Below are 25995 nucleotides of genomic sequence, written 5' to 3'. Positions count from 1 at the left end.
GAACCTCGTAGACAGAGCCGACTCGAGCCCATGCAGTTTTAAAGGTGGACTAAATGTGAAAATATTGTGATGAAGGAATTACGAAGTTGCGATTATAACAGCTACTTACTTTCTTAATAACACTGCACTTGCCGTTGCGGTGTAGTCACTTAAGCCTGTTTCACATAGCGTGAATTTGCTCGCGTTTTCGCGCTTCTAAATTCGCGAGTGCAACAAATCGGCCGCCGGATCCCTCGTGCGCGCGATTTTTCGATGTTAGTCGTGCTGAACTTCTCTGCGGAAACGCACATGGGGCGAGGACGGGAAAACTATAACAACGCGGGTCGTGATACACGTGCCTACTCATTTTTTTATGATGTAACCAACTCCAAAAAAATTCGTTCACGAAAACAGTTTCTAACTATAGTTTTGCTTAGTTTTCACCGAAGCGAACTGACGTCAAGAATTCAGTCCACCGCTATAGGTGCTCGCAAATGCGAAAATCGCAGCTGCCGCGCTCGGTGCACGCGAAACGGTATAACGCGAAATTCGCATTTGCGGAAATCGTAGCTGCGAGAAACGCAGTGTCGAAAATCGCACCGTGTGAAACAGGTTTAGTACAACTTTCTGGATTTGTCTTGGTCCCATCACGTACGTCACGTAACGAATTCTGCTAATCGCTTTCTTGGTTTCTTACGTCGCAACATCTATAGCAATTGCTCCGACTGACTCGAGCATATACTCGCTTACCGCACCCTCGTTCGCCCTAAACATGAATGTGCCTGTTCGTTGCTCGATCCACACAAGTCTAAGTTAACACGCTCGGATCGATCCAGAACAGAGTTGCACGATTCATCTCCTCCGATTGCAGTCGAACGCCTCTACAGCGAAATGACCTGTATACCGAATGATTGATTATGTCCTGGCCGAATTCTTATATATTACATATGTATTGAGACCGCCTCTACAACGAAGAGCACTACAACGAATTTACCTGTACAGCGAAGGAACTTAGGCGTTGGCGAATGCTGATTTGTTGATTTGCTAGCGACACACTTGACGAGCGTGCCACGATTTGAGAAACAGTCCTGCTGCACTGCTCCAGGAATCGCTCGACCGGTGCGATGCTTGCTGTAACGCACCAGCGTGTGCGACGGCCCGCGAATACGTCGCAGTTGATGACGGCGTGATGTCGTAATCGTAACTTACCACCAACGACGTCTTCAAAGCTATCTAGGGCGGAAAGGACGCGAACGTTAACGAAAGCAACATTGATGAACCTTCTGTAAATGAACCAGAAATTTTGACGGCAAGGGATGCGATAGCGGCATTCAATGATCTGCAGTTTTACTGTGCGTATAGATCATCATTATTTATTGTCCCTTAAGGGTTCTGGGTTTGGGCATTACATAAGGAGAAGGCAACGAAGGAAGAATATATGCGCGGTCATGTTATTAAACAATGAAATATCACAAACAAGGAGGCATGTTAAGGTTATACATTTCAATAGAATAACAAAAAAAAAACACATGTAATGCATCTCCGCTTGTGTTTACAAAGCATTGATATAGTGATATTACAAGCACAAGAACAAGAAGGTGTGGTCACATAATACAACTATATTGAAGCGAGGAAAATGAGAGCACAGTGTTTTATAGCAAAGTTTACATTACATAATGTAAAGGCGTTTCGCCGCAGAACCGGCCACGGCGGCCGCATTTCGATAGGGGCGAAATGCGAAAACGCCCGTGTACTTAGATTTAGCTGCACGATAAAGAACCCCAGGTGGTCCAAATTTCCGGAGTCCCCCACTACGGCGTGCCTCATAATCAGGTCGTGGTTTTGGCACGTAAAACCCCATAATTTAATTAATTAATTTAAGCACTGCTACGAACCTCGATGCAATAAGGTCGGCTTCAGTCACACATTTTGTCAAAGTGTGCTTAAAAAGAAATGTGCGACTTATATCCCCAAGTCTCGCTTGAATTCGTGCTAAATAAATGTTTTCTTTTGTTCAACGCGCTTAGCCTGCACAATTGTGAGCAATACGGCGCACCACCTTTACAACGAAGTGTCCTGTATATAATGAAGGATCTGAAGGTCCCGAGAGCACTTCGTTATAAAGGCGTTCGACTCACCGCTGTAAGCATCTCGACATTAAAAATCCCGGCTCGATTTACACCGTGCCTCGCCTCCCGACGCAAAATTGGCGTCGTCGCGTTTTGCACAGGTTTTATCATTCCTTGCTACCCAATAATTAACACGCTCATCCTGCCAGCCCGCCGGATCGAAAGGACCAACAGCCATGCGAATTCTGTGCTTACCCGACCACGTGTTCACACGGTTACATTTCAGTGATCATTCTTCGCTCACGCAGCGCGTGACATGGAATGATCTTCAGGCCCACGTCGTCCCTACAACTGAATTTAAACCGCCTTTCAAATCACTTCTAACCACTTGCACATCTCCTAATTGTCGTTTTCAAACGCTGGTCATAAGCCCAACTCATGCATTTGTCCTATGTTGGACCTTCGAGGCATAATAACGAGAGAGAGAGAGAGACAGAATAAAGGGGAAAGGCAGGGAGGTTAACCAGAGGGGAAGGTCCGGTTTGCTACCCTACGCTGGGGAGAGAGGGGAGGGAGAGGTAAAGTGATAGGCATAATAACGACATTCCGATAAAACGGGTAGGCAGGCAATCTAAGGGCCAGATCGACATGTAAAAGGAAACAAATTAAATATAATTTTTTTTCTCAGCCTTTTCCTTCCTGCTGTTGCCTGCAACTTTTTATTATCGTACCGGCACCTTTCTACTCAACGAAAATGATGCTTGGAAATTCCGCTTCGTAATCTAGGGCTGCTTTTATGCGATACTGTTCTACTCTTACTTGTAGCATCGGTGTTATAGGATACAGACACAGGGACATTTGCCGAGCCATTTATATAATTATCTCTGCGACACAAAAAGATTACCTTTTTAATACTTCCCGTTTTTCATGATTTCATTTACTCCTCCTTCAATAACTTATGAAGTTAGAAAATTAAACTAGCAAACATTCAAATTCCCAGTAATAATACTAATAATATTATTATTTATTATTCAAAGTTTACCTTGCTAACTCTTCACGACAACCCTTTACTTGATGTATTTTTAATATTAAGTTGAAGTTACTCTAGCTGTTTATGCAGCGCTGACCACCTTATTCGACACTATTTTATTTCATTTATTATCGCTTTCTTTCTCATCTCCGATTATATTTTCCTTTAATTGTTTTTATTTTTTTGTATCACACCTCCCCCACAGTTGGTTTGTGCCATTAAATAGGGCATCATTATCGCCATCATCATCACCTAGTGATCGTCTGTTCAACGCTTGTCACATTAACAGCGCATGCGCTGATTACCGGTCACATGGTATACGCAGCGCAGAAACAACTGCAACAACAACGCGGGAACCTGAAGCGTCGTATCTGCACCTTCATTTGTTGTAATTCAGCGCCGTACACGGCAATGCTAATACAGTAAAAAAAGCACGATCTATAAGGAAACCAGTCTTTACGAAACTTTCGGTTTAACGAAGTGGTTCCGATTTCTCCGCACACGTTACCAGAGCCTTATATGCGTTGAAAGCGTCGAAGAAACCGAGTGAATTGAACGTATCTCCCGATTTTACAACGCTTTCTCGGGGATGCGTCGGGTATGCATGGCCGGGTTTCAGTTACAAGTGATTACCGCCGCCATGAAAGAACACAAGACGCGCTCAACGGGCTTGCTATATACAGTATACGGTTAGTGCGCGTGCAGGTAAGGATAGTTGCCTCTTGCTTCGCCCTCGATTAACCTATCATTCGTGCGACCGTTACAAGCGCTTTCGATTTAATGAATTTCTCGATTTAACGAAGTGAATCTCGGGTGCCACTGACTTCGTTAAATCGAGGTTTCACCTAATGCCGTTACCAGCCCTAAGGTGTCGAGCGGTTTCCAGCGTCCAGTAACCCTCTGGACTAAGTGCTTGATACGCATTCACTAACCTATATTAACCAGCCCGCTAAACCGCTTAACACAGCATGGCCACTAAACCACTTAACACTTACTAAAAAACTACAATTATATGGAATTAGAGGCACACCGCTCGCGCTTATATACCTGCAACATAGAATGCAATGTGTTTGCATTCAGGGAAATTTAGATCCGTATACGGACATCAGGGGTAACAGATTTGTATACAAATACCCCTGATGTCCCCCAAGGGAGCATACTTGGACGGCTTCTAGTTAATTTCTATATAAATGACATTACACAAAGTAACCACGGCGCAGAGCACATAACTTATGCAGATGATACAACCATCTTTTTTTTTCGCAGTCATTGTTACGAAACTATTCAAACTGATATTAATGAAGCTCTCCGCGATTTACACAAGTGGAGCGTAATGAATTCTCTTGAAGTTAACATAGCTAATACAAAAGCTACTATCTTCACACCTGGACAGTCTCCTGCAGCACCTGCTTTGAATCTTATTTTAGGGAAATCACGTATCGAAATTGTTCACTCTGTTACGTGACTTGGTGTCCTTTTTCAAACTTGAGCATCTCTCTTGGGACATCCATGTTAACCATGTGGCTACGCAGATATCAAAGGCAGTAGGAATTCTGGCGATATTCAAGTTTCACTTACCAGCGGCTGTCAAACTTCATATTTATAACGCACTATTTTTCCCATGTATTTAAATTATTGCTGTCTAGTCTGGGACACAACCACGTTAACGAACCTGAACCAGCTGCTTATATTACAAAAGAAAGCACTTCGTCACATGCATTGCATGCGTTGAAAAAACTGCGCACACAAAGCCTCTATTTATAAAATACAATCTCGTTTCTGTGCATAATTTGTACCCTCTAAATCTAGCCAGAAAGTATAAATACGATTCAGACGGACTACTACGTACGTTTTCAGAGTTGACACCACTCACAAGGTCTTATAATCCACGCAGTGATGATATCTGGAAAATACCCTTTCCACGCCTTATGTTAACAAAACAAATGCTTCGTCACACGCTTCCAAATCTGTTAAACGAACTTCATCAATATGGAATCAATTTAGAAACAACTGGGAACTGTGCAATTAAGGCATTTTTTGTTGCGAAGGATTGCTGAATTTCTTTTGTGAGAAAGCTACACATTACGTCAAATTTTATTCCAGATTTACGAATTTTTTCATTGTTAAGATTGTATAAAGGAATGATGAATTTATTGTCACGAATGCGTTAGTGACTTATCATTATACAACGTGTACAAACATTTTGTATTTCCACGCTCTCACTGTACGCCATGTAACGGGGGCTTGAAGTTTCTCAAGTGGATAGATCCACTTTTCTTCGAGCCCTCGTCTTCCACAAAAGAACAGACTTGTGGATGGAATAACGTTTTTGATTGATTGATAAGCTCATCACATTAATCGGTATTCCCATTCACCGACAGTAATCATCATCATCATTCACACGCTCTAAGAAGCACTGTACTGGCGCTGTGCGCAGTTCCCTCTATAGTATACGCATCCCTAGAACAAAACCTTGAGTGTAATTCTGGACACTGTCAAATTCCGCCATATTGTACAACTCGCCATCTTGTCCGCTCCGATTGGCCGAGGGCTGCTGTATACGGCCTCTACGATTGGGTCAAAATGGCGCCGTTGCAGAATTCGACAATATGCCGCCAATTTGACGACGCCCATGGTATAGTTAGCACCCCTTTGTGCTCAAGAATGCATTGACAGGACGTACGACGTATATAGATGCACGCGTCGCTCCATACTGGAGCCGAGTCTCGATTGCCGGACCCACGCGTGACGTAGAAAGTGTCCCCGGAAGTGATCGATCCAGAGTGTATACCGCCCCTGCGGTGATCTGACGAGAGGAAAAGAAAACGGCACGAACATTCAACGGCACATGACATGGCCGTCGCGGAACGGTGGCAAGCGAAGAAGTACACCAAGCGATGGGACTGAATAGATAGAGACGACGGGGAGGTGGGAGATTTATGCTGTACGGGTAAAAAGAGAAAGCTTGAGGCTCGAGTGACGCTCGCTCGCGCGTTCGCGGCAGCGGCTGCCAGCGCGGAAAAGGCGCGGCGAATGATTGAGAGCCGACGCTGCTTGGAATAAGAGAACTGGGCAATAAAAAAAAAAAAAAAAAAGGAGCGAGCTCTGGAGGCCCAATCGCGGCCAGGCATGCAACGCGACCGTCGATGATTCCTGCGAGCGAGAAAAAAAAAAAAAAAACCCAGAAAGACGAAGAAGGCAAAGAAAAACGACAGAGCAGGCATGTGCGGCCAGTTCTCGCCGTCTCGCGGTGGGACAGCGCGGCGCGCGAAAAGGAGCTCCCGGTGACCGAAATAGACCGCGGGGGGGTCGGTCCCCTCAGGAGTTGGAGAGTGGGTACAGGTAGTATAGGGCTACGGAGGTGAGCGCCTGACTCTCTCTCTCTCTCTTTTATTTTCTATGTGATTGTATGTCTGAGCTGCGTGTTTCAGTATGCATGTGTCTGCACGTGTGTGCGTGCGCGCGTTCGTGTGCTTGTGTTTGCGTGTTTTTGTGTTTGCATACGGCGTGTGTTAACGTGTGGAAACCCCACTATACGCGTCTCCTATACACTTTTCTTACTTCTTTACTTTTTCACTTTATTACCTTAAAGACCCCGTTTAGGGGGTATTACGTAAGGGGTGGGCTAACCAAATGGCAGTTACTAAGAACTTCGAACACTTAAAGAAAGAGAAGAAAAAAAAAAGCTTGCAAAGTTTACTCGAATTACGTCACCGCACATGAATTATATCTGCCTCCCGGGAGGACATCACGTGCAAGAAAAAAACAGAGCAATTCATTCACTAATTAAACCAATTACATTAATTAACTTCGTAGTTACGCAGTTTACGGAACAACTCCAAAGAGCCGGTCACGCGCAACAGCCCGTGACGTAGTGGGGCGACGTAGAATAAAGCTTCACTGTACAGCGCGATAGGTAAGGTGACCCGGCCATCTCTCCAAGGATGCTGATGAAGCGACTATACTATGCGACCACTCGGGAGATAAAGAGAGATAGAAGCTTTAGTGATATGATGGAGATGTTAGCTATAGCTGATCGCGTGAAGTGCTACTGCATTGCAGCATGTGCCATAGGGTAATTAGTTAAAAACTTAATTAGCAAATGTTTGTTAATGAGTCGAATATGCATTTCAATTTTTGTGCAAGTAGTGTACACCTGTTCGAATAGACCAGCACTAGAATCGTGCTATCTGCCACAGCAAAATTTGAAGAAAAAAATTGAAAGTGTTCGCCGAAACACTCTGTATGCAGTAAACACTATAATCGGGAGATGCGCAAAGCGCCAATCGGAATTTGTTTGTTGGAAGAAGGAAGGGCGACGGCCAGCTTCATTTTACGTAAGACAACTTCCTATAAGTCACAGAGGGGCTGCATGGCGAGCGGTGCCGCGTGCGTAGTAAGATAATTTGAATAAATAATTTGACGCTGGTATACTTTCGGTCTACATGGCCATTTTGGAATGTGGAAACAATGAAGTAGACCTTCATGACGAGTCCCTTCAACTTCCCACTATGAATACATGCGTCGTGAAGTTTTTATGACGTAATGAACGAGAAGAAAGAAAACCGAAGGCCCGGTTTTGATTAGTCATAACATAAGAAGCCAATAAACGAAGGCACCAAAGACAGCGTAGGGAAAATTACATGTACTTATTAATTGAATTAAAGAAATTATAAATTAACGGAAATGATAGTGTATGAAAAAACAACCGGCCGCAGGTGGGGCACGAACCCACGTCTTCGCATTAAGCGTGCGATGCTCGTACCAATTGAGCTACCGCGGTGCCGTTCTCCCATCCGCTTTCTAGGGTATTTATGTTTTACTACTAGAACTAACCACCCTAGGAGTGTCAGCCAGCGCCACCACTCAAAACCTTGGCGGTGGATGCGGAACATGCTGTTTTTGTCGCAGGCGTCAAGTGCACGTGATCCTTTTGGGTGAAGGAAAATGGTTACTAAACCCCCACATGCTTTCGAAACCCTGTGCTTTCCTTTGCGTCTTTATTTGTTGGCTTCTTATGATATGACTGAGTTAATTAATGTAATTAGTTTGTGTGTGAATGCAATGATTCGTTTATTGTTGCAAATTATGTCTACCTTGGCAGTTAATTAATCTAATTCGAGTAAATTTTGTAAGACAAAGAAAGAAAGTGTTCGAAGAGAAAAAAATGTATATAATGCTTGAGAAAGGAAAACTTTGTAGACGTTTCATATAACGCCCCTAAACAAGCACGAAACGAGGGTTTGCCAGTCTTCATTTAGCCCCTGATTAACCAACACACGTCAAAATTTGCCTGCAAATCAATCCTTAACATACTCCCCATACCCGAAAAATAAAAAAAATTACACCATCTTCCCGTAGGGGAACCCTGAGTAGTATGCGAAGCAGCCATGGGGTCGACTCAAGGTAGTTTTATCAGCTGTATAAACTTGGACATGCAGCAGCACCAGCAACGCACAGAACTGTTGTCGACCGCGTCGGCGTTTTGCCCGCGTTCGCACCGAACGCGCGCGGCGTTGGTGACTGTTGCCGGTGCCTCTGGGGCGCCTATACCGTCGCGCCTCTAACCTAAGCTGCTTCGCATTATCGCGCGCGGAGCCGCAGGTGTTGCCATTCGTTGCGCAATCCGGAGAGGAGAGGAGGAATGCCGAGAGGAGAGGAGATGAGACAAGGAGAGGAGAGGAGAGGGAGGAGATGAGACAAGGAGAGGAGGGGAGGAGGATGCGCATGCGCAGTAGGGGTGTGGACGCCGCACGGCGGAGGGAGAGAGGGATGGAGTGACATAGCCCCGACCATAAGATGCTTCGCATCTAAAACTCGGTGAAATACCTCGTTTTGCGGTAAACCGTGAAAGCACGTGTAATAGTGTTTCCATGCTCTTCTAGTTGCTAACAGTCTTGCTGTACTATGTGAGTAAGTAAGTAAGTAAGTACGTACGTGAGTGAGTGAGTGAGTAAGCAAATAAGCAAGTAAGTCAGTAAACAAATAAATAGAGAGAAATGCATCTGGGTCTAATACAAGAAACATTAGAATTAAGGGAACAATTATGAAAATAGCAGTTAACTTTCGACAAACAGCAGCAATAATAATAATAATAATAATAATAATAATAATAATAATAATAATAATAATAATAATAATAATAATAATAATCAGCGCGCGACAAGCATCCAGTAAAGAACATGGCCTGCTGTACATTTACAATGTCGGCTCAGTCACTCCGCACTGCACAGGCGTCAAAGAGGTTAACCTCCTTGAAGCAAGTGGTCCGGTGGACCACTGCGGTGACAGGACATTCTAAGTCATCATATACCTGTCGTGTCACTGAGAGCGTGGACAACTTTCGTCGGGCGCTGCTGCAGCAGCTGCTGCTGCAAAGTGTCGGTTGATTTGCTTCCGCATGACGAGCCGCGATCACAGAACGCTGATGCGGCCCTAACCATAACCCATAAACTGGTATACCAAGTGCTCTCTAAGTGGTCTGCCGGTTTCGGGCTCACTAGGCGAGCATTAAAAGAAAAAGAAAAAAAAATAGGAGGCCATGAAGCGATTAGCCTTGAAGCAACGTATACGACACGCCGTATACTGCCAAAGCCGAAATATGCGTCATGCACGAAGCGTGTCTGCAGCCGGGTTCCTCTCTCTCTCGCGCTTGTCACGTGACACGCTGCGCTATCTGGCAGCGCCGCCGCGAAGTCGACGCGTGGCGCGGGTTCCATTCTATCCAGCACCGGCGAAAACTTTAAAGGATATATTTTTGTCATTGAAGAGAGGCACATACGTAGTGACACACACCCCCCAGAGACCTAAGTTGGCACCAAAGAAATTCATTTAAGAGCAGCATATACCCAGTCAGTTGGTCCGACGAAATTGGCTTCGAAAACCCTGTTCTCTCAGAACAGCAGCTATAGATGCTCTGCTAATTATACTCCGTCTCACGGGTCGTTTGCCGCACTGTGGAAGCTGGAAGACTCCTTAGACAATAGGAAGGCCGAATGCCCGTCGAAATGTGTTCAACCGCGTCGTCTGCTAACAGCGACAGTAATTAAGCGGTATTCAACGTGCATACGCAAAGGTCCTAACATGTCACTCATCGCTGTAACGTATCATGTGCCCAGCAAACAACAAAAAAACTTTCTAATCCCGCCAATAATCGTACACTTACGCCCGGAACTACATTACGCTGCTCAAGGATATTGCCTGTGCACGTCTCGTGCCTTCAGCAGTGCTGCAAACGACTTGCGAGATGGAGTATAAAGAACTACCCAGTTACCCCAAGTCGGCGCGAGGACGGTTACAGACAGTCCGACAGACAGACCCCGGAAAACGCGTCAATTGTACTCTTAACAATGATAATCGCATTAAAGGCTACGAGAGGGAATTGTGGTGTTAGAGTGTGCGGGAACTGTAGGCGTGACGGTTCGGCTAGCGTGCGAGTGACGAGCAGTTGTCGTCGTCGTTGCTGCTGCTGTTGTTGTTGTTGTTGCCCCAAAACATGGCTCGTACCCACGAGGGGGATTGGCCGCACTTGTACTGACCGAAAATTACACCCAACCAAAGACAAAAAGGGGGTAAAAGTAGTACACAGATTTGCCAAAACTTCGTCCTTCGCACTTCAAACGGCTTTTTTTTTTTTTTTTTTTTTGGCCTTGCAAGTGGATCATTTGCAACATATTATTTCGTCATATAGATACAACAATTCGCAACAATTACGCGCGTGCGTAAAGACTAATTTTCTAGCTCTGTTTAAAAAAACGACGAACGCCTGGAAATTTAGAAAGACAACGCCAAATTAATAATGTCGCAAGAACATTTGAAGCCCCAAGCACGAAGATCAGACGAATCCAGAGCTAACCATCATTCCCAAAGGCGGATGGGCGAATGGATGCTATGAGCGTCCCCCATTTTGAAACGGGGTGGTGGGTTGCGCCACCATGCTCATGTTCTTATTTTGCCTAGAGAGAGAGAAAAAACATTTACTTAGACCATCGAGGTCGTTGATCTTGAGGACGAGGGGATGAATGTCCTACCTATATATTTTTTTAGAATACACACAAACACAACGAAGGTGGCTGAACGGTCGCAGTGCCCTCTAGTGCTTCTTGTAGGAAACTCTATGCCATCGAGAGCGGGAAGGCCTTCAGTAAAAGAAGGCCGAGCAGGCAACAACGAAAGGCCCCGCTCGGCAGGCGACGCCACCGTCGGGCATGCTTTCGGCCAGCCAGCTGGGAGGGTCGCAGCCCTCGCTGCCGTCGGCGAGCGACCCGGGCTCCGGGGTCCAGGCGCCGGCGGCAGCAGCCCGGGAGTCCAGCGGAGTCCCACCGGCCACGGCTCTGGACCCGGAGCGCTTCAACGAGCAGGCCATGGCGCTGTTCAGGGCTGCGCTGGACTCCAGCCCTCCCGGGGCCAACGTGCTCTGCTCGCCCCTGGGCATCGCCACCGCGATGGCAGCCGCCGACGCGCCCAGGTACCACATATACTGTACCGCATATAGCCGGCCTATATGCAATGAATAGAGGGCCGACGCGCGGAATACATGATGATCGCAAAGCGTTTATTCTCAAAAGATTCGGCCTGCTGTTTCGAGGGGGTTTGGGAAAGGATTGATCGTTTCATCAGCGAGCTTGCTGTCAGCTAGGACAATACCAGAACTATAACCGGTGCTGTAGTCCCGGTTATAGGTTCGGTAATCAAGTGCGTCGTGATACAGTCAAACGCCTTCAAAACTAAGTGCTCTGGGCTTCCAAATTTCTTCCGTTGTACAGGTCACTTCGTTCTAAAGGTCGCGCACCAGACAACTAACAACAAAGCAGGCTAAGTCCGTTCAAAAAAATAAAAAAATTTAACATGAATTGAGGATGATAGACTTAGTGAAACAATTCGACAATGTTTTCGTGCCCACTTTCGTCTGACAGAGTGCGCGACTGCAGCCATTCCTATTGCACCGAGGTTCAAAGCCTGCTCTGTGTCGAAACACTGGATCTACGCAAAAGTATAAAGCTCGAATGCCACTATCGGCTCCCTTGCCGTCAAAATTCTTGGTCCCTTTACAGGATCTTCATGCCTGTTGTCCGATGAGGATCTTCATCCCTTCAACCCTGCTACCATTATCACCGAAATGACACCAATCTCTAAGAGCATGTGCGCTTCGCGTCGTGCAACCCAGGCAGATAAGCAGTGAATGAGTTGATAAGGAGTGATGAGGGGTTATACGGGTCTGGTCAAGATTCATAATGGTTCTACGCGGATGGTTAAGGTGCTAAAGAGCGATAATGGCTTATAATGGTCGGAACAATTCTGATAAGGTTATAAGGACCGATAAGGGTTGATAAGGGTCGGACCATACTATACGGCCGATAAGGATAAATACGAGAGAGCCAAAACACATTAGAAGGCCAATAAAGCATACATTTCATGAACCGTCTACTGCTTCGTCAATCGCGGTGAACAACATATGTTGCGTCGTATGCGTGGAGATAAGCAAGTGGCAGAATGCTTACGCATGCTTGGTCAACTCCAGTGGAGTTTCTGCATAATTTCTTAAAGGGGCAGACAACCGCTCAGAACGTGAATCGAGATGCCCCCGCAGATGGAAAGCTTGCCTGTCGTATTGGCTAAAACGAGCCCCCTTGTTTTTGTCAGGCCTGTTTTAGCCATAATACGTAGATTTATATTTTTAATTCTTCACTAAAGTTGCGAAAAAAAAAAGACATTTGACGCCCCACGCGGCAAAAAAAAAAAAATGATGATGCATATTAAGTGACATATAACGTGACTTCCTACTAGTGTACGCGGTTCCTGGTCTTTTTGTTAGTATCGAAATGCATGAAATGCAGTACACTTTTTTCTGTTATAATTTTTTTTTCCAACTTACAATGTGCAGAGAAGCCTTCATTTGTAGTGAGTAGAAAAGTGGCGCTGCCCAGCTTCGCCTTCGTTTTCGATGAGTTGGCTTGGCCCGCCTATCGACAGAATAACGACGCCGCGGGCCAGCCAGCCATGACGTAGGTGTGTGCTTGAGGATAAACGCGGTATGAATATAAGAAAGGTCTGAACAACAAACCAAACGTATTGTATCAGAGCTTTTCATATTCGAAAGTGGTTAAAAAGGTCAAAATGTAGGTGGTTAATTAAGCACAGTTGCACTCACTCCTGTGAAAGCAGAACGATGGGCGGATTTCACAATATGCGAGGCAGGCTATCGGCAGCGCTCTCACTTCTCACCGCTGCTGGAGGAGGGACTCTCTTCTTTTTTTTTAGAGGCTGCTCAGATCAAAAAAATTGGAGAACGCTTAAGATTCGCCTTTAAGAGTAGAACGCGATAGCGTTATGGGGACCCGTTGGCATCGCAACTCGCGGCTGTATAGGTCTGGTAGAAATGCTGGAAAAGGGGTTTGTGTTTGAGTTTCCTCGTAGCAGAATTAGGTTTTCTCGTACATTCAAATTACAATCCGACGGCGAAACCGACGCCGAATGGTAAAGTCGTACTTTACCATTTTCCTGACGGATTTCACTGTGAGAAATTCAATTTTTGTTCGCCAAAACCTTGCACCACGTGGAGGGCCTGCGCGGTCGGGGTTGGGGATGATTTTCTCCGCCACCCGCATCGCACGCCGACGCCGGTTGCCGACGCCGGATTTTCTGGGACACGGGGACCTTAACGCTATCGCGTTAAAATTCTGCTTACAAAATATGCGCGCGCTTTTGGCAGCAACCGCTGCCGGTGAAAACACTATCGAGGGCGAGATTTCCGTTGCGCCATGAGAAACTCGGTCCTTAAAAATCGGTTGTCAGTCGCTCTACATCTTCTTTTTTTGTATAGCGAAGCTGGTAAGGGCTAGTTTCCCCAGGATCGTGTCCGCGTGTAGAAAAAAAAAACTATCATCATCAGCATTTCGGCTCCCTGTGCGTGGCGGTTTCCCGCCAGTTGTGCCTTAGCACAGGTGTCAAAACGGATGACTAACATGACTGACAGGTCATGACATCAATAACATCACATGCTCGTCAGTTACGTCACGATTAACGATAATAAAATCACGTGTGGCGCATACCCGCATTGGATATGCGGGTACGAGCCAGGGACAGGCGTGTATGAATCGGCCCCCTTCTTGATTTACCAGATGTGTAGAGTGTTTTGTGACTGCCCCCGTCGCACGCAGCCCAAAACGCGAGGCGAGTCATCCTTGCATGGGCGATTTGAAGGGCATCGCGGAATGCACGCGGAACCTGCTGCGATGCGACGCCGTGCGGATGGGGAACCTGCTGCACGTGGACGCCAAGACCCGGCTCGACGACGGCTACCGCAAGTTTTTCGAGGGCAACCTCGAGGGAAAGGTACACTTACGCAGCGTTCATATGCGGACCGCTAAGCGCCAAAGAAGTGTGCGCGCGTAAAAAAAGCTGTCGCAGTTTCACCTGAAAGGCGAAGCATCAATTGCGATAGCAAATTTGTAGAGAGCTATATGGAGTAATGATAGTAGCTTTATCAGCTGTATAAACTTGGACATGCAGCAGCACCGGCAACACACAGCACTGTTGTCGACGCCGTCGGCGTTTTGCCCGCGTTCGCTCAAAATGCGCGCGGCGTTGGTGACTGTTGCCGGAGCCTCTGATATAAATAGGCACTTGGTGCCGCAGCTAAACGTCGCCTCCCTTCCCTGCCCCCCCCCCCCCTCCCACGGCCTTTCGTGCGTCAGAGCGCGTTTGCTCTACATATATGGTGATTGTAAAGGAGGAAAGAGACGCCTACTTCTGCAGCCCTTAAGGGAGCACGGCACAGAACGCGCGTTTGTTCTCCGCCGTGCGTTCACTCCCCGTGAAAGCGCGCGTCCCTCGCGCCCTTTCACTTGCACATACAGCATTCGGCGGCGCGCGGCGACGATTTCATCTCCATTGACGTCATACGGAACCTCACGGCGACGGCGACGGCGACGGCGACGGCGACGGCAGAAATCTGCTTTGGAGTGTCCATATAATTGCTATCGCAATAAAAAGCTGTCGCAGTTTCACCTGAAAGGCGAAGCATCAATTGCGATAGCAAATTTGTAGAGAGCTATACGGAGTAATGATAGTAGCTTTATCAGCTGTATAAACTTGGACACGCAGCAGCACCGGCAACACGCAGAATTGGCGCTGAGCCGTGCTCCCTCAAGGGCTGCAGAAGATAGCGCCAACCTTTCCCTTTCCCTCAAGAACCACTTATCGCAGAACTGTTGTCGACGCCGTCGGCGTTTTGCCCGCGTTCGCTCAAAATGCCTGCGGCGTTGGTGACTGTTGCCGGAGCCTCTGATATAAAAAGTTGTCGCAGCTTCACCTGAAAGGCGAAGCATCAATTGCGATAGCAAATTTGTAGACAGAGATACGGAGTAATGATATTAGCTTTATCAGCTGTATAAACTTGGACATGCAGCAGCACCGGCAACGCGCAGAACTGTTGTCGACGCCGTCGGCGTTTTGCCCGCGTTCGCTCAAAATGCGCGCGGCGTTGGTGACTGTTGCCGGAGCCTCTGATATAAATAGGCACTTGGTGCCGCAGCTAAACGTCGCCTCCCTTCCCTGCCCCCCCCCCCCCTCCCACGGCCTTTCGTGCGTCAGAGCGCGTTTGCTCTACATATATGGTGATTGTAAAGGAGGAAAGAGACGCCTACTTCTGCAGCCCTTAAGGGAGCACGGCACAGAACGCGCGTTTGTTCTCCGCCGTGCGTTCACTCCCCGTGAAAGAGCGCGTCCCTCGCGCCCTTTCACTCGCACATACAGCGTTCGGCGTCGCGCGGCGACGATTTCATCTGCATTGACGTCATACGGAACCTCACGGCGACGGCGACGGCGACGCCGACGGCAGAAATCTGCTTTTGAGTGTCCATATAATTGCTATCGCAATAATAGGCACTTGGTGCCGCAGCGAAACGTCGCCTCCCTCCCACGGCCTTTCGTGCGTCAGAAGAAGGCGCGTTTGCTCTACATATATATGGTGATTGTAAAGGAGGAAAGAGACGCCTACTTCTGCAGCCCTTAAGGGAGCACTGCACAGAACGCGCGTTTGTTCTCCGCCGTGCGTTCACTCCCCGTGAAAGCACGCGTCCCTCGCGCCCTTTCACTCGCACATACAGCGTTCGGCGGCGCGCGGCGACGATTTCATCTCCATTAACGTCATACGGAACCTCACGGCGACGGCGACGACGACGCCGACGGCAGAAATCTGCCTTGGAGTGTCCATATAATTGCTATCGCAATAAAAAAAATCTTGGGAGACGCTTAAGCTTCGCCTTTAAGAGTAGAACGCGATAGCATCAAAGGGTCGCTGACTGCGCTTCCCACGCTTCCCGGCAACTGCAGCTTATGCAACCGTAGTCTTTACTGGGAAACGCTGGCGACGAACGCTATGCACGACGCCGTGACATGTCATTCCCCCGCACGGCCGGCGCCGCCGCTGTCACGGAGGCGAGCGCCATCTGGTGGTGCTGCGACGAACCGAGCGGCGTGCGCCGCTCTGTGATTGGTAGAAACTATAGTGAACTAGAATATACTCTAGTGGTGCGACCGGCCGAGCTCCGGCGTCCTCTTTTTCCACGGACGCCGCGAGATGGCGCCACCGCTACCTTTCCTAGCAGTTTCGGCCACGTTGTAGGGTTCCTTCAGTAGTTTCAGCTGCTGTTCTAACGCGCGTTTGCTTTCTGGTTAATGCAAACATAAAATAGTCAGGTTAGTCACTGCGTGGCTTAGCTGTTTGTATATACCATGACGACCAGTATATATATTTTTTTCCATATTTAGCACCCGCACTCAGAACCTTCGTTACCCACTGATCGCGATTAATTCCTCAATATAGGCACATATGCGTTTGGCTTTAAATTCAATATAGTTGTGGTGAAGGCTTATTATGTAGGAGGTTACTGTACAGGATACAGTGCGCAGCATCGAACGTGAAAACAAGGACATCTCTTTATTTAACTCATTTAACAGCTTTTCGAAAGTATTCCAACGATTCGCAGCACAAATTACACATCAGATAGACATAGTTGTGGTGAAGGCTTATTATGTAGGAGGTTACTGTACAGGATACAGTGCGCAGCATCGAACGTGAAAACAAGGACATCTCTTTATTTAACTCATTTAACAGCTTTTCGAAAGTATTCCAACGATTCGCAGCACAAATTACACATCAGATAGACATGAGCGCAACTTAACACCTACTGACCTTTAAGCGTTGGGTGCTTCGCGTTTTTTATCATTACTCTGGTTTAGGCTTTCACTTAGGAAGTGCAGCTGAGTGGTGATGTAAAAACTGTGACCTCAGCTGCAATGCCCTCAGAATGGTCAGGACAACCAAGCTGATCCCGGCCACGGCGGCCGCATTTCGATGGGGGCGAAATGCGAAAACACCCGTGTACTTAGATTTAGGTGCACGTTAAAGAACCCCAGGTGGTCTAAATTTCCGGAGTCCCCCACTACGGCGTGCCTCATAATCAGGACTGGTTTTGGCACGTAAAACCCCATAATTTAATTTTTTTAACAACCAAGCTGGTTTTTCTGCTTCGCGTTAGGTTGGCTTAGGATGTCCAGTATGCTGTCAGAGTGTAGCTTCAGCAAATTGAAACACGTTGTGAAAGCTTTTTTCTAGATCAAGAAAAACTTATATAGCAGGCTAGAAGGGTAAAGCAGGCCACCATTGTCCTTCATGCGTTAATTTAATTTAATTATGGGGTTTTAAGTGCCAGAACCACGATGAGGCACGCCGTAGTGGGGGACTCCGGAAATTTGGACCACCTGGGGTTTCTTAACGTGCACCTAAATCTATGTACACGGGTGTCTTCGCATTTCGCCTCCATCGAATGTCCTTCATGCGTGTTAACTGTGCTAGGTTCGAATTTTCAGCCGACTTCTTTGGCATTAGAAGTCTCAGGCACTCTTCGCAGCCCGTCTTTAGAATGCACTTCCGAGCTACGTACCCTGCTATGTAAAACATCAGCCGGTTATCACTGGCAGCTGTAACACATGACGCATGATCTGGCGCACTATCTGTGAGCAACGTCTGTGAGGTAGCTACGTTGCCATTCTCTGCAAATTTGTCAATTAGGTGCTGTTTACCAAATGAAAACATTTCGGTGCCAGAATTAGTGGGCAAAAGGGCATGGAGAACTGCAGGCTCACAGTTGCCCTTTGACACTGAGTAAGGCAAGATTGTTGAAGCTGTACATGTACATGTACTCGCAATTCTAAATGCCCGCACGGCACTGGAGTAATTTTGGAGAACACACCGGTAAACGTGCAGTCGTCACTTCGTGGCTGCCGACGCAGCGGCTCGCGAGTCTCGGGCAGCTGTACCCACACGTACCGTCCGCTCCGATGCCCCGTCCGCGCTTCCCCTAGGAAAAGGCGCAGTAGCGCCACGCGAAACCGTAGCGGCGGTCCGTGGCGTTTCCGACCGCCGAGAGAGGCGGCGCGGCCTTCCGATCGTGCCACTAGAGTATATTCTAGTTCACTATAGTAGAAACGCGGCGCGTCGTGCTGTGATTGGTCTGTGCTGTGATTGGTCTCCTCAAAATTTTTGCTCAGTGTCAACGACGCACAGTCAACGCCGGATTTTCTGCGTAACGGGACCCTTAAAGCTATCTCCTTTAAAACCACCCGATCCATTGCAACGGTATCAAGCTTGTCTATACATAGCAGGTTCATACATGCTTTGCAACAACTTGAGTTTGAACAGGTTTAATCATCTCGAAATAACAGCGAAATAAAAGCTAAGCCCTCAGGATTTTGGCTCTGCGAATGTTAACATTAACCAGCATCTCTGCCCTGAAATGAAAACACCGCTAGAAAAAGCTATCGCCATGAAAAGGGGCAAACAACTGGAAATTTGTGTGGGGCGTAAACGGAAGAATTCTTGCCCGAAAGGCCAAGAATGCAAGGGTTGTTAATTATTCGTAATGGAAAGGGTCTATGACCTAGCGGAGATTGCGACGCCGTCGCCTCAACGTGGGGTGCCGTGTGCATCATGAGCATACTGGAGAGCTCCCGCTAGGTTCTGACCTCACCGCCGGTGGGACTGCGGGCCGTTTTGTAATTTGTGTGGGCTGCAACAAGACACTGGGTTAACTGTCCGGGAAGAAGGTGCAACAACGTCCCATCCTATATAGTTATTATTTTGCTGTTGATCTTTTTTAAAACTGCAGATGTCTCGCGGCCAGTCCCGTAAATCAAACAAAAAGGGAAAAGCTTTCCTGAGACATGGTTGAAATCAAGCTAATGATGAATGATCGAGGTTATGTCGTGCTACGTTTAAGAAGAACATAAGAATAATAAAAAGAGCAGGGAAAGATAAGAACTGCCTTGGTCTGCTCCTATGTTTTGTCCTTGTCCAAAGTGGCGCTGCTGCATTTTGGATTTATATCGACCAGCATTTTGTTGCATTGGGTGGGAGGCCGGAGCGGACGAACTGTTACAAGTCATGCTAGTGGCGCTAATGCATCTTGCCAGCGAGTCACAATCATCCTGTCACGGCATTGGAGAAGGACTTTGACTATGCGCGACTTGAAAACACTATATGCAGCTGATGGTTCGGTGTGCTATCTCTAGGGCACACTGAAAATGATCGGTCGGTCGAAGCATATTTGTTCAACCATCCGAATAGTCGTCGTTGTATAGTTTATGTCGCGTGGCCTACCGGCGCTAATAAATATATAAATAAAGAAAGAAAGAATTGTCGCCGTTGCTCGAGCGATTGTTTGAAGAACTTGGCATCGTTTACGGCCGCGTGGCACGAACTTTGGTCGCAGAGGCGATCCACAACAGCGTCCAGCGTCGCTCTTTGCTCTTTAGTCTATTCGCTAGGTCGCTTCCCTTGTGACTGTGCTTTGCAGGTCCGGCGGCGGACAGAAGTGGCCTCCGAGCATGGTTCCGCGGCTGCCAGGGACATCGGCGACTCGACAAACTGCTGGGCCTCCGAGCTCACCGACGGTGCCGTGACGAGAGTCTTCGGACGGCTGGGAGCCGAAGCCGCCCTGACGGCCGATGAGCCCACGAAGCGTGCGCCAAGTACGGAGATGACCTCACTGCCACCGGAACCGCAGGTGCACACCTTCACATCCGCTCATTTCAATTTACCGCAGACCGCATACCGGGAGCTCTTTTTCTATATTTTTATAAATTTTTTTGCTGCACCAATTTTTTTTATTTGCCATTGACAGACAGCGCAATTTCTAAACCTTGAACTAAATTACGCGATGAGGCGGCCGCTACTTCTACGAGAAATCAAAATGCTTAACTGAATAATTGACATAATTACAATAACTAACTTTCTCGTTAATTATTTTACGGTACATATTTGAATCTACGGATTGTAGCCGGTGAGTTCACTAGGCGTATCCGTGCACTTGGAACGAATTCTCAGGATTACACCAGTTTCGGTGTATTAATTTTCAAAGTGTCCCACGAAATGTATCGGCGTTCCAGTTACAGTTGTGCTTAAACAATAAAACAGCGTTTAGTTAAAAAGGGAAGTTAGAGAAAAAAATCAGTTCGCTAGAACACAGGCGTTAGTTAGGCCTCTCCAGTTTTTACATAGCATCATAAATGCAAAAAAAATGGGCTTCAAATGCCTCATTATGAAACGCCTCTTAATGCACAAACAACAAGACATAGACACAACTTTTCCCTTACGTCAATATTTGCTAAAACAAAATCTCACGTGAGTCGTTTTTTATCCGCGTGCTATAAACGAATAGAATTCCCCCTCCATGTTGATGTACTACAATCAAGGAACTTCACAAAGGAGTTGGAAAACTATTTGTCACATAAATTAACAGAACCAAAAGCAGTACTTGTAACTATTTTCTCGTTTTTATGTGAAATTTCCTGTATTTTGTTATGTTTAGTGCCCGATTGTTGTTTGGCACAGCGTTTTTCATCCGCATATAATTTCAAATGTGCGGTTCTTTTTGTTGTAGTTACTGTACTAAGGCAAGCATTTCAATTTTTGTCACGTGGCTACAGTCTGCATCCTTTTCCTGCACGGTTTATGTTTTTTCTATTTTTCTTGCATTGTCATTACCTAGCCCCTCATGTATGGGCCAGTATGCTTGCCTGCAGTATGAATAAATGAAAAAAAAAAAAGGGAAGTGGAACAACATTGCAATTTTACCGCAATTTCGACGGAGCACACCTCGATACCGGTGCCAACCTCAGAATTCGTTCCAAGTCGATATGCCGTGCAAGCTAACGAGCTACAATTCACAGATTGAAATATGTGCCGTAAAGAAATTTAAAAAAAAAAACTAGTGTAAATGTGTAAATATTCAATTAGGCATTTTGATTTTTCGTATAACGAATGGCCGCCTCATCGAGTCATTTAGCTCAAGGGTTCGAATTGTGCTACCTACCACAGGCAATACTTAAAAATTTGGTGCAGCTAAAAGATTACTCAGAAACAATTGTAGTCGGTTATGTATATTACGATTTCACGCGCGAGTAATAGAGCGTGTTAGCTTAGTGCTACCGTACAATTACCATCACCGATACACGTTGCCGTGACTTCGCATGAGCGGAGTTTACCGAGGTCTCGTATATTTGGCGCTCAACTTACAGACCCTTTTCGCGGAGCAGTTCGCTCTAGAGGAACGAGATGGCGCTTTCGGCGGCGCGCCATACGTTGCCTCAGCGAATGCGCACGAATACGAAACCATTACCGTTTCTGCTTTGCTGCTGTGCGATCAGCTGTCGGAAATGCAACTAACTGTGCTCCATTCATGCTGCAAAACGTGGAGCGGTAGCTGGAAGACGCGTACAATAGCTGGCTGCAAAAATAGTGACTGGCCTATTAAGGAATGGAATGAATATGTGTGGCCAAGTTCACGGACCGCTACTATACATAAGGACTGGACTGCCTATGCATGTTGTCACCCCTTCGCGTTGCATGGCCTTCCTCAAAGATAAAAAAATAAAAACTACGCTCATCCACCGGCGTTGTATCGCTAAGCTCCAAGGAAAAAAATCCAACCCCGGAACGTCGGCAAGAGTGAGTACCACTCGTTACAGAGTGACAAAGGGAGTAGCGCCGCTTCCTGGTATATAGTAAGTTTGTCGCACGTTATCTACGCACATCGACCCCTATTCACACGCAAGCTTACGCATACTCTATCGCCAACGTATAAGGAATAAGTGAATGGGCGTAATCTTGAATCAATGCACCGGACCATGGGTGACAGTAATAATAATAGCGTGCGCCTCATAATCAGATCGTGGTTTCGGGACGTAACACCCCGGAATTTAATTTTAATTTTATATGGCGGGGAGGATCGATGTCATCACAGTGTTTCTTGAAGTGCGACAGATGACGCACGTACAAAGAAAAAAAAAACGGTAGACAGGACAGAGTGTGACAATGAACTCAAGCATAAACTATATAACTGCCACAACCGCTCTACTTTTTTTTAGCATTCTATCATAGCGTCGTCGATGCGTGCACACACCGCGACGCAGGCCACGTGCCTGGTGAACCTGGTGTACCTGAACGGCCCCTGGGAGGAGGGCTTCAAGCGGGCCGGCGACCTGCCCTTCTACGCGCAGCCAGACCGCGCCCAGATGGTGCCCATGATGACGCAGCACGGCGCCGAGATGCCCTACGTGCGGCGGCCATCTTTCTCGTGCCTGAGGCTGCCCTTCGCGTGCCGCTCGTCGCACATGGCGCTCTTCGTGCCGGCGCTCAGGGCGGGAGGACTCGAGCAGGACCTGCTGCCGGCCATCGGGCGCTGGGCCGACATGCGCGCCGTACTCGACGGGCTCGCCTGGACCACCGACATCACCATCACGCTGCCCAAGGTCAGTGCTGTGGCGGCGTTTGTGCCTGAGTGCGTTTGAGTGGGCCCCCACACTCACACATATCCTCCTCAGTCCCGAAGCCCGCTTAGGGACATGATAACTTTTGAAGCCGTCTCTTCTTACCGACCGGTATATTTTGAACGCGAAAACACAATTTCTCGATTGAATACTCCGGTTAGATGCTTAGATGTACTCTTCGTTCTCGATGAGAACCTGTTCCTCCATTCAACATCGTCCGCCTCATTCACTTAGCGTGAATGAGGCGGACGACGGCATGGGCCAGCTACCACTTTGGATATGCCCGACCCCAACTCCAACGGTGTCGTAGGCTAGAGAGGGACCCGCAGTTTGACGTCGGACTCCGAGGCCACGACTATCAACTCCTACAGTACCCAATTAGTAACTATGGGACCGAGGAGCATATACAAACACGCACACGCACACGAATTCAGGTATGTTCAGACTGCGGTCGTAACGTTCGCAAAGCGCGCATTTGTCGTAAAGCCCATATCATGCGTTACTAGCGTTCACCCTTATCAGTTAATTACGTTACGCTTCTTAAGACCGCCCAATCAAAACGTGCGCTGGCCAGTTGCGTCTCAGTGGAACACAACCGCACATGTACGCACACAGCACCGCTACTATACCAGTGCTTCCTACTACGCACACAAGCATACGTAGTCGTGGTCGTTTCTCAAACAGCGGATGCCAGTAGTCGCGTGACCGCAAACTTAAAACCGAAACTGCCGCGCTTGTTGGCCACGTTGTAACCGTCGTATCTCTATGAAACGTAAATGTAGCGGGCCTTCCAACAATTATGCTCGCGCTTGTGACGACAGTTGCGCTCTTAACGCCTCATAAGATTGTAGTCTGAACAATTTACTTGCGCTCCCCTTTTTTGCGTTTGCGCTTGCGTTTCTGGCGAAATATCTGCACATTATACATACGCATACTCTGAACGAATACCTTAACACGCACACCCGCGCACAGTATAAGCCATGCTGCATTCGGACAACGTCCACACGTTGGTCCACACCCCACAGGTGCTGCTCGAGTCGCCCACCATGGACCTGCGCAAGTGCCTCAAGACGCTGGACCTTAGCCGGTCGTCGTCGACGTCGTCGTGCCCCCCGACAGGCGGCGCCACGGCGCCAAACGCCACGGCAGACCTGGGCGGGGTCGCCAAGCCGACGTCCAACGCCGCGGACGTCCCGGAGAACGTCGCAGCGAGCGGGGCGTCGCCGGAAGTCTCTTCCGGCGGCGCGAACGTCGACGACCTCCGGGTGGAGGGCCTGTACCACAAGGCGACGCTGGACCTGACCACGAGGGGCGGCAAGTCGCCTCCGGGTTTCTCCACGCTGCTCTCGCTCTGCTCCAACATTCCGGCCAACGAACCGGTGCGGTTCATCGTCGACCGCCCCTTCGTGTTCGCCGTGTTCATGAACCACCTCCTGCTCATGGTCGGCCTCGTCAGGAACGTCCAGTCCAAGAGAAAAGACGACGACGTCAAGGGGGCTTCGCTCGAGAAGTACTTCGCGTGACAACGCGGTGTTTTGGGTTTCCGTCGCATCGACGTGTTGATTGTTGGGGAGAAAGCGCGGAAGGGGCTCGTATGGGGCGCTATTATACTGTCCCCGCGGTGTACAGACAACATTTTTGGCCGAAATGATCATTCAATGATTCTTAACTGCGTGTTCACTCGGGCTGGTTGGCAAACTTTCAACCGCAAAGCTTTACGGGACGCAGGATCTGCCAAGAAGCTGAATCCTCGCGAAGCACGGTCACACAGCATCAAATTAAATGTTCCAGCAGCCTTCGCCACCTACACACAGTGATTCATTAAATTAGAAGCGTCATGCCTTAACAGCGCAGTAATTCCCCATTCCCAGGGGAAACTGCCTCCCGTAAACTTTTGCGGTTGGCTGTACATTTTGTAAACAGCAGCTTTAAGGAGCACGACACAGAACAGCGCTCCGTCCCGTGGCTCTGTAGCTGTGTCCTGTACCCCGCAGTGTCAAGCTGCTGTGTACAAGATGGTTCTTCTCGTAAGCACGACCGAGGTAAGACAATTTAACACGCATGCCGCGGTGGCGAAGGTATTCCTCAAATTACCACTAAAATCCGCACAGTTTGCCGGGGAATATCCCTATAGTTTCGCATACTTGTGGTTGTTGTGACTGACAACATCCGTTCCAAATGCCAGACTTTACGATTAGAGCTAGTTAGCACCATCCTTCTACGTATTGCCATTTACGGAATACCGGAGAAGTAGCGGCCGCAGCACTGCAATGTCATCTCGCGTCGTTGAGATACTTATACTCTATACTTGAAGTATAGAGCCCGCAAAGCTATGGACAACTTTGCTGGTGGCTGAAAGACTCCGGCAGCACCGTAATCATGAAAGCATATGAGCTCTTTGAAAGCATATAGCATGGGAGCTCTAACGGCCTAGAACAGCAGAAGACGCATCAACGTCTCTGGCAATTTGCGGTTCAAGGAACAGCAACGAGGTGTGACTACGCGCTCGCTGTTGCTGCCGCTGTCGACGTCCCCGGTATACCGTAAAGCGCAGAATATTTTATGCAGACAGGCTAAAACTGCCAAGATTTTACTATAGAGCGAAACATGGGAGCAAGAGGTATACACCGTAAACCAATTTACACCCTGAAGAGTCACTGGGGCCAAATCGGTCTATAACTCAACCCCTTACCCCCGTAAAGTTGTAAGGGTGTGAGTTATTGACACAAAACACCGGTAAGGATGTAAATCGGTTTACAGTGTAGAAAGGAACAGAAGAAGACTAGGAAAACTGTTTCCATATTGTGCCCGTGGAGGAAGGGAAAAAAATCTTGGAGGGAGCATGACCTTGGGCCACGTCCTCGGAAAGGCAATGTCATCTGCATCAAGAAATGAAATAAACTAGGAGGGAGCATTAGGCGTGTAAAACAAAAAAAATCAATTTTATTGTTAATACTACATATGCCACGTTTCCTTTGCATACGATAAAGTTTCAGTTGCAAGAAAGCCCTTGTCCCTCCCGTCTATCTCTTTCTGTTCACGTCGTCGAGTTGTTCCGGACCGTGCGCTACTATCACGAATGCG

General features: G+C 47.8%; 1 protein-coding gene across 1 annotated transcript; it reads left to right on the top strand.

The window, feature by feature from the left end:
• Window positions 1-11233: 11233 nt before the first annotated feature.
• LOC119458841 (uncharacterized) lies at window positions 11234-25125 on the top strand. The gene is made up of 5 exons (XM_037720704.2): window positions 11234-11545; window positions 14238-14412; window positions 19938-20147; window positions 22555-22893; window positions 23937-25125. The coding sequence occupies exons 1-5, from the start codon at window positions 11286-11288 to the stop codon at window positions 24432-24434; spliced, it is 1482 nt and encodes a 493-aa protein (XP_037576632.1). The 5' UTR covers window positions 11234-11285; the 3' UTR covers window positions 24435-25125.
• Window positions 25126-25995: the final 870 nt, after the last annotated feature.

The sequence above is a fragment of the Dermacentor silvarum genome, chromosome 7 (genome assembly GCF_013339745.2).
Source record: "Dermacentor silvarum isolate Dsil-2018 chromosome 7, BIME_Dsil_1.4, whole genome shotgun sequence".
In the NCBI taxonomy this organism is placed as follows: Eukaryota; Metazoa; Arthropoda; class Arachnida; order Ixodida; family Ixodidae; genus Dermacentor; species Dermacentor silvarum.
Note: the sequence above shows the minus strand (reverse complement) of the source record. Positions and strands in the feature narration are given on the sequence as shown.

Excerpts from the sequence above, each read along its gene's own strand:
- LOC119458841 (XM_037720704.2), top strand. The coding sequence starts at position 11,286 with ATGCTTTCGGCCAGCCAGCTGGGAGGGTCGCAGCCCTCGCTGCCGTCG. Across the intron at positions 11,546-14,237 it reads GCAGCCGCCGACGCGCCCAG|CCCAAAACGCGAGGCGAGTC; the intron begins GTACCACATATA and ends CGTCGCACGCAG. Across the intron at positions 20,148-22,554 it reads CACTGCCACCGGAACCGCAG|GCCACGTGCCTGGTGAACCT; the intron begins GTGCACACCTTC and ends ACCGCGACGCAG.